Genomic DNA, 9,244 nt, shown 5'->3' on the forward strand with positions numbered 1-9,244 from the left:
TAATAGTGCACAAAGACTATGCAATGCAGAAGCTTGCTTCTGTAACAGTATTCAACAGCAAGTGGATTTTGCCACTGCTGTGGCCAGCCACCAAAGTAACAACCATCAGCTCAGTTTGTTAACTTTTTCCATCACAGCAATGATATTAAAGAACTGCAAACAGATGCTGACCTCTCCAAATACCCACTGATACAGAAACTTGAAGTGGAACAACACACTGAAAAAGGTGTTACTGAAGTCTCTCCGTCTGAAAATATTTAGAAAAAAAGCTATCCAGTTTCTGTGATGAAGCTAATGTTACCAAAATTTCTGTTTTCCTATTATATGCAATATCCTTCACCATCCAGTGAGTCCCCTCAGTCAATTATTCTAGCATATTATTCTACATCAGACTGCATCAGGAACCAAGAGGTGCATTCTAATAATTTAACAGAGCCTAAACTAGATGCCAGTTTGTGTGAAAAAGTAATTAACCTACCCATAGATGTCCAAAACACCAATAAAAGTGTGCTGCTTGCCAGAAAACTGCAATGCTTTATTAATTCGTTCCACAATGAAATCAAAGAGATGGGAGTAGATCTTTTTTGCCAAAGCATCGCGTGCATTAAGAGCTTGAAGTTTTGTCATTGGCTTTATCACTGTCTCAGAGGTAGTGATAATTTTTCTGTGGCACAGCCATTGTGCTATTTTGTCACGCTCTAGATCCAGAAGTTCACAAAATAGATTAAGATGTTTATTATCCAGCTGTGAAGAACAAGGAAGAAATCATAACAGAATTTGAGTCCAGTGGGACTTTTAAAGACCAACCAAGTTTTGTTCTGGGTACAAGCTTTCATGTGCATGCACACTTCTTCAGATACATTGAAACTGAAATCACCAACCATTACATATAGGTAGGTAGCGGGCAGAGGTCATTTCAGGGGGGATCGCAGTTCCCCCGGGTGAGGTACGGGGGGCGGGGCACATGACGAAGCCTCGCCCCCTGCTTCCGGCTGCCCCGCTTCCGGCCCTCATTCAGCCAGGAGGAGGCAGGAGAAGAGGGAGGGTAAGTTGCTTCCTCCCTGCCTCTCCCCACCCCTGCCTGCCTGGGGCCAGGGAGGGCCTTCCAGGGCTTCCTTGCACTCCTGCTGGCCTTGCAGGTCCACCGCTGGGCCCCTCATGGGGCTCGGCAGTGGAGCAGCAAGGCTGGCGGTGGCGGCCGGGACCGTTGGGGGCGGGGTGTGTGGCCTTATGACACACTTCCGGTGATGTCAGGGGGTGTGGCCTTATGACACACTTCTGGTGATGTCAGGGGGTGTGGCATATGCTAATGAGTTATGCTAAGGAGGATGTTGCCAGGAAGGTCCAATTAGAGCTAAAATTGGATTAATTTTGCTGTGAATAGCAGCAGATTAGCATACAGCATAATAAAAGATTTTATAAACAGATGCAAGAACTGAATGACATTAGCATGGGTAGTGAGAAACCAGTACTCACTGGACATTTTAATAAAAAGTCACTAACACTGCAAACCTAATCTGTTACACCATTCTAAGTATATTGAAATCAATGGGTTTAGTAGGGTGTAATTTGTTTAGGATTATACAGCAGATATCTCCAAGTACTGTGTCCTTATTAATATAACCATGAATATAACAATAACCAAGCCGCCAGTGGGCCAAGGCATATAGAATGGATAATTAACTACCCCATTATATGGAAACATATAATTATAACCTCATAAATTTATGAATGGTGAGTCTGTGCATTTACTGGCAAAGAGGTAACCAAATTTTATAAAGAACTGTATAACATTTACATTCACATTTAGCAAAATCACATTTAAAACCTTGCTTTGAAAATTAGGCACAGACTCCAGTAACAGTGGCAATTTCCATCCACTGGAAGCTGATGGTATCACTTACAACAGAAGCAAGCGGAGAATGAGGAAGGCAGATGTTCTAGGCCATGATAAGGTTGAAATCTGGAACCCATGAGTTCAACTGCAGGACTTTTCCATGTTAGAGCGCATCTCCCCAACATGCAAAATGTTAATAAAAACTATATGTCTCGGGCTACATAGAGAGGGCGATTTGCTTCCTACTGGAAAGCCAGAGGTAGTGCATAGTTGCTAATTGAGACGTTTGACTGCAGAAAAAAAGAGTCCCTTATCCCTTTGCTCCTACTTACTGCTGATGGTTTTTATGTTAATGGTTTTCTTGGTAATTCTAATTTTTTGATCTTTTACATGATATGATATTTTATCGGTTTGGACTGTTTTACAGTTTGTGTTCCAATTCTTATGTTTCTACCCAATTATGCAGGCGGGAGGGGGGTGCTCTGCAGGCCTTCCCTGGCCTGTCTGCCTGGGCGGGCGGGCGAGGAAAGGCGGTGGGGAGGGCCTGCCCCCGGGCTCCTTACTGCTGGAGCACCATTCCGGTGCGTTCCGGCAGGAAATGACCCCTGGTTTTAATGTATTTTTATCATTTTAACCAAAGATTAAGTTGACCTGTACATACTTTGAACAGAAACTGTGGTACAGAAATATTTTAAAATAAGCAGACACCTAAGTTTCAAGACCCTGCTAATTTCTCAACACTAACCTATCTCACAGGTTTGCTGCAAGGCTAAACTGATTCTCTGAGCACCTGAGGGAAAGCTGGTATCTAGCTTAACAAAAATAAATAACTGCATAGCTAAGAGGATTGGAGCCTGGAAGGAATCAGTGGGCCATATAAAGCAAGAGCTGAACTTTCCAAAAAAAAGCAGGCCCTTAACAGAACCTGAGGAAAAACAAGACTGGTCCTGCTGTTGTTCACCAAGCCACAAAGCATTTTACTGGTATTTCTTACGCTAACAGACGATCTTTCATCACTGACAGCTGCTATTTTCACATTGCCTAAATGCAGGATGGCCGCCAGTATTCTAAAAACATCCATCTGGAAATCTTCCTTTAGACCTAAGAGAAAACAAACAAACAAATATGAATGCAATATGAATGCAAGAATGGGAGGACATCCCTGTCATCCAATGTACTCAAGAAAGGGAAGATGAGCAGGTGTTAGGTCTTACAGTACTGTGTTTCAGTACAGTACAGTACAGGAGTTTCAGGGTATACGCATTCGAGAGTCAAAGCTTCCTTAGATAAGAATAGAGTAGAAATGGAGATCTTGTTACTGTGTAAGTAATTCTAGAAGAATTCTATGGCCAACATGAAAATGAGTGAGCCAAAACTCCATGTAGTACGGGACTTAACAATTTTGTCTAGATCATTTGCTGACTTCTCTCTATTTTCCCCTTTCCCACTACATGTTGGAATAAACTTTGAGTCCAGTGGCACCTTTAAGACCAACAAAGTTTTATTCAAAGTGTAAGCTTTCGTGTGCAAAGTACACTTCTTCAGACAAATTGGAATAAAATGGCTTTCATTCCAATTTTGGCTGAAGACGTGTGCTTTGTACATCAAAGCTTACACTTTGAATAAAACTTTGTTGGTCTTAAAGGTGCCACTGGACTCAAAGTTTGTTCTGCTACTTCACACCTGAATGGAACCTTTACCTTTACCTAGACCCCATGAAAGTTGTATGTATACACTAAATTTACATAGTATACAGTTTCCCAATATGAATGCAAGAATGAGAGGACAGTATTTCCATGCCAGAATGAACAGGTGGCAGTTGGTTGCTCAACTAGGGCGAAAAAAACTGCCGGAGGGGATTCGCAGGAAAGACTCAGCATGTTCGGGAAAGGTTAAATACCTGCTGCTCACTGGCTCTCCCTTGCAATTGCCACCTTCTGCCCCGAAGGCACCTGGGAGGCTGGAAAACTAAATCAAATACCCAATGCCAGCTGAAGTTGCCAAATTCCATTGAAGCAAATAGCGTGGAAGCCATGCAACAAACAGTTTATAACTTCCAGTCAGCAGCTATTTTTGCCACTCTTGTAATTTATACTCATGATACACAAACAAAATGTATTGAAGGAACAACTCTGTCTACCTACCTAGCAGGGTGAATGTTCTTTGAGTCTCTATCATATAGTCTTCGTCATTCACGCCTTCAATCATAGTGTTTCCACCCATATTGGTGTAATGGAATTCTTCAGCACTCCCTGTGAGTGAAAAGCAAAACATGTAACAGGATACTCCAGGTATTAAGATGAAAATATTCTACTAGTAGGTCATAAGTAAACAAAGACTGCAGCTACACGTGAAAACATGTAACAAAAAACTAACAAATGTGTTTTTCTGGGTTAGGAACAACTGTAACGAAGTCATAATTTTTTTTCAAATGAGATGAAAGTTTTACTTTCCCCCCCCTTTTTGCTGTCAAGTCACAGCCAAGGTATGGCAACCCCATAGGGTTTTCAAGGCATTTAGAGGTGGTTTGCAGTTGCCTCCCTCTATGTAGTGACCTGGGGTTCCTTGGTTGTCACTTTATAGGCTGCGGTCACACAGAGCATTAGCCATGCTGCAGAGACAGAAGATAGGCGGATTTTCCGGGCGCAATCACACCACCACATCTGGGAAGTGTAGAGCTCCCGTGGCGAACATGAGGCTTCCCGCCGAAGATTTGCGGTAAAAAACTAGTACCTCGGAGGTACTAGTTTCCGGAAACCGCGGGGCAAGGGCGGGCGTCTGATCGCGTTTCTGGTGGTAGTTCCGCCCCCCTCCCATGTCCCCTCGCAAAAAGGTTTTTTTCCCCAAGTCTCCACGGATGCGCACAAGCACCCAATGGAGCATGCGCACACTTCAGTTTAAAAAACAACAACAACCCCGCTTGCCTTGCGCCCGCTTCTTTGCCGCACTGCAGGACTGTGGAGTGATTGGCACCTCCCCCCTACCACGGGACCTCCACGGTAGGTCTGCTCGCTATTTAGCCCCGGGGCAAACAGCCACGCTTCCCCCCGCATTTTCCTGCCCATGTGACCGCAGCCATAGTGGTCCAAATATAATCCCTGAGCTAATGCACCCCACCATCACCCAGTTGCCATTTTGTGTACCGAGATCACTCTTTGACAGAGCTGATGCAAAATTTTGACCATACAAAAACACTGCTGGTCCATCAAGGTCACTACTGTCTACTCAGTCTGGCAGTGGTTGTCCAGAGTCTCAGGTGGAAGTCTTTCCCATCACCTATTATCTGATCTTTTCAAGAGGAAATGCTGGGGATTGAACCTGGGACCTGCTGCACGACAAACAGATGCTCTGCCACTGAGCCACGACCCCTCTCTGTATCCACTATGCATAGTTAGAACAACTGTCGTTTAGCACATAAAAGATATCAGCCCAGGGCAGGTCTTCTTTTGTTTTCTGCCTCGGCCATCAAGTTGGTGCCAGCTTCATTTATTACAAGTCTTCCCACTGCAAGATTTTGTGTGTGAATGGGAGTTTAATGCAGACACCTCTGTTTAGGCTTTGCTTATAATTTAGCATTTGATTTACAGGCAGAAACTGTTTTTAAAACACTTGAAACCTTTGTGCTTAGGCATTGTGATTACAATGTAATTAACATGATGATCAATATCCTGATTCTCTGGACTGGTTTAAGTGGTGGTGGTGCCAATACTGATGTGCACTCTTCCCCAGTTGAGTCACAAACATGGACCAGCTGGCAGGGCAGAAGCATTTCCCCCTATCTTTTACAGACTCAGCTTCGGCATGCCACAGTCTATGCAATACCTTTTTGTTTGCTTGCTTGCAATGTTTTTCAGTTCTTCAGTCCTAGCCCCTCTGCACTATTTCGCTTATTTGTTTATTTCGTTTATTAGAGATCTTTGCTGTTTGACCGAATTGTTCTACATATTTCGTAATCCGCCCTGAATCTTACTGAGAAAGGCAGGCTATAAATGAAGCTAGTAGATAATAATAATAATAGGATAACACAAAACAGTGCACAACCTTGAGTTCTCTAGAACTCTTCCTCAGGCTTGATGTGGTTTGTATGCTAATTGCCATCAAGGCGCTTCCAACTTATGGCGACCCTGTGACTTAATGACCTCCAAGACGTCTTACTGTTAACAGCCTTCCTCAAGTCTTGCAAACTGAGGGCCTCTGGCTTCCTTGACTGAGTCAATCCCTCTCATACTGAGTTTTCTTCCCCTTTTCCTGCTGCCTTCAGCTTTTCCTAGCATGACTGTGGGGGGGGGGGGGGAAAAAGAGATGTTTTGGAGGGGTTTCCTTCCTAGCATCCCTGTGGTCAACGATGGCAGGCAAGTAGATATACTTTGGTGCCCTTAGAGTCAGAAAGAAAAAAAAGGTGTCTCTCCATTGGAATTAGGAAGGCCAACAGTCTTCCTCATCTTCCTTGTATCTCTCTGACACTAAGCGAAACTCACAGATCCCTTGTATGTTGGGGAGGGGAAATGCTGTCAAGTCAAAGCTGATTTATGGTGACCCCCACGGGGTTTGTAAGGCAAGAGATGTTCAGAGGTGGTTTGCCATTGCCTGCCTCTGGGTCATGACCCTGGTATTCCTTGGTCGTCTCCCATCCAAGTACTAACAAGGGCCGATCCTGCTTAGCTTCCATGATCTGACAAGATTAGGCTAGCCTGGGCTATCTAGGTCAGGCATCCCTTTTATGGCCAGAGCGAAGGCATTACTTGATCATAGTCAATGCATTAATTATTCTGGAGATAAATTTGAAGTAATGCATGACAGCGATGCTTTGGCATGGCCTCTGTGGTTTGCAATGGCTCCTAAGACGTCACTCAAGAAGAAAAGAACATGGAACAGATTTATCTTTATAGTCCCAGTGGCTCCAAATCCAAGATTGTTTGTGATCAGGAGAAAAGCAGTTCATCTGGATTTATTTTGGATACCCCAAACAAGTGCAGGCGCAGAAGAACACTTGCAAAGTTCAGAAGGAGCTGCAATGTCCAAGACCACTCCCAGGTAGCAGACAACTTGTTCCAACAAGTTCAGGAGCCTGATGTCTCCATGGGCCTACTGCTTGTCCTAATTCTCACCCCTCCCAGAGGAGTGGAGATCTTAAAGATGCAGCCTCTTCTTGTTATTATTCCACAGTTTTATTACTGGTATCCTGGCAGGAAGCAGGGAAGGATATGAAGAGGTTCTTGGTGAAGACTATGGTAATTCCTCAGAGACTATGGGTTGGCTTTTTCTGGCATGCATGCCACGTCCTACTTATAGGGTCCTTGAATGGTATCCTTGTTGAGGTCCATGAGAGCTGATTTATGGTGACCCCACGGGGTTTGTAAGGCAAGAGATGTTCAGAGGTGGTTGGCCATTGCCTGCCTCTGGGTCATGACCCTGGTATTCCTTGGTGGTCTCCCATCCAAGTACTAACAAGGGCCGACCCTGCTTAGCTTCCATGATCCCTTTTATGGCCAGAGCGAAGGCATTACTTGATCATAGTCAATGCATTAATTATTCTGGAGATAAATTTGAAGTAATGCATGACAGCGATGCTTTGGCATGGCCTCTGTGGTTTGCAATGGCTCCTAAGACGTCACTCAAGAAGAAAAGATCATGGAACAGATTTATCTTTATAGTTCCAGTGGCTCCAAATCCAAGACTGTTTGTGATTAGGAGAAAAGCAGTTCATCTGGATTTATTTTGGATACCCCAAACAAGTGCAGGCACAGAAGAACACTTGCAAAGTTCAGAAGAAGAAAATGGGGAAAGGAGCTGCAGTGTCCAAGACCATTCCCAGGTAGCAGACAACTTGCTCCAACAAGTTCAGGAACCTGATGCCCCCATGGGCCTACTGCTTGTCCTAATTCTCACCCCTCCCAGAGGAGTGGAGATCTTAAAGGTGCAGCCTCTTCTTGTTATTATTCCACAGTTTTATTACTGGTATCCTGGCAGGAAGCAGGGAAGGATATGAAGAGGTTCTTGGTGAAGACTATGGTAATTCCTCAGAGACTATGGGTTGGCTTTTTCTGGCATGCATGCCACGTCCTACTTATAGGGTCCTTGAATGGTATCCTTGTTGAGGTCCATGCACAGCTCTGCCGCAAGTGCAATCCAAACCTCAGGATTCTGCAGCCCTGCAGAGAGTTTGGTACCTTCTCTTCTGAGCTGGCACAGTAAACAGCTGGTGCTGACATTGGAACCTCTGAAGGTGTATTGCCCTCTTTCATTAACACGAGAACCCTTTATGAAGGATCCTATTTTATCTCAGTAGAATAGCTCATAATATTAGTCTTTATTATATATATGGCTCAAGACTGTTTGGAATTGCTTTTCTGTTCTACCTGAACAACAATCTTTTGAATTTTCAGGACTCTCATTCTCTTTTGCATCTACAATGAATCCAGAGATTGGAATCACAGTTCCTATTCAAAATTATTCATTTCCCATGCTATCTGCTGATATTTATGATTATTGGTCTTTTCTGAGCATCTGGGACAGGAGAATTAAAACACATACGTCCATAACTAATCCCTTCAGTTTGAGGCTGCTGCCTACTCATACTGGTAGGATTTAAACTGTTGATGATTATTTTTCTATAGCTGTTCTGTTTTATTTGCACTGAAATCTTCGGTTTCCAGTACCGTACATTTTATTCCACACAATCTACTTTGTCGAACTATTATGAGAAAACAAAAAAATTAAAAGATTAAAAACACCTAATCTTTTGAGACATACCCAGTTTAAGATGTTTGAATTCCGGCCTGTGAGCAGAAGCACACAGCTGATAAAATATATGGTAATTTCTTTCATTCTCAGACTGTAAGTGAAAGAAGGGAACAAACGGTAAAACCAGAAATAATTAAGAACAGTATACACTGTAGAACTGAACAATATGACAGTTTCTGAATTGCCTATCTGCTTCAATAACACAGGCTCATAGCCCTATGATGCATGCACTGTGAGACTTCTTCTACGTCTGGAATCACAGAGTGGCCAAGAGGCTGACTGCAGAAATGGCACCAGAGCAGTACACATGAACACAGGAAGCTGCCTTATACTGAATCAAACCACTGGTCCATCAAGGTCAGGATTGTCCACTCAGACTGACAGCAGGTCTCCAGGGTCTCAGGAAGAGGTCTTTCACATCACCTACTGCCTGGTCCTTTTGACTGTACATACCAGGGATGCACGCTTTGCCAATTCTGTTCTCTAATAATTACTTCAGGGTGTGTGTTGTTTTTTTTAAAAAACCCTGGCTAACAGAATAATATTGTTTGTATGCTCTTCTGCTGCGGTGGCTCAAGTGGTTAAGATGCTGAACTGCAGGCTGTGGAAGGTCAGTAGTTCAGCAGTTCGAGACCCGAGTGCCGCATGATGGAGTGAGCTCCC

General features: G+C 43.8%; 1 protein-coding gene across 1 annotated transcript in view; it reads right to left on the reverse strand.

The window, feature by feature from the left end:
- MYO5C (myosin VC) overlaps positions 1 to 9,244 on the reverse strand; it is an 81,521-nt gene that overhangs the window by 52,903 nt on the left and 19,374 nt on the right. The window contains 4 exon segments of the mRNA XM_015418804.1: positions 479 to 744; positions 2,832 to 2,938; positions 3,982 to 4,089; positions 8,591 to 8,672. Coding sequence (XP_015274290.1) covers positions 479 to 744; positions 2,832 to 2,938; positions 3,982 to 4,089; positions 8,591 to 8,672 — 563 coding nt within the window.

The sequence above is a fragment of the Gekko japonicus genome, unplaced genomic scaffold, assembly GCF_001447785.1.
Source record: "Gekko japonicus isolate JY-2015 unplaced genomic scaffold, Gekko_japonicus_V1.1 scaffold150, whole genome shotgun sequence".
NCBI lineage: Eukaryota > Metazoa > Chordata > Lepidosauria > Squamata > Gekkonidae > Gekko > Gekko japonicus.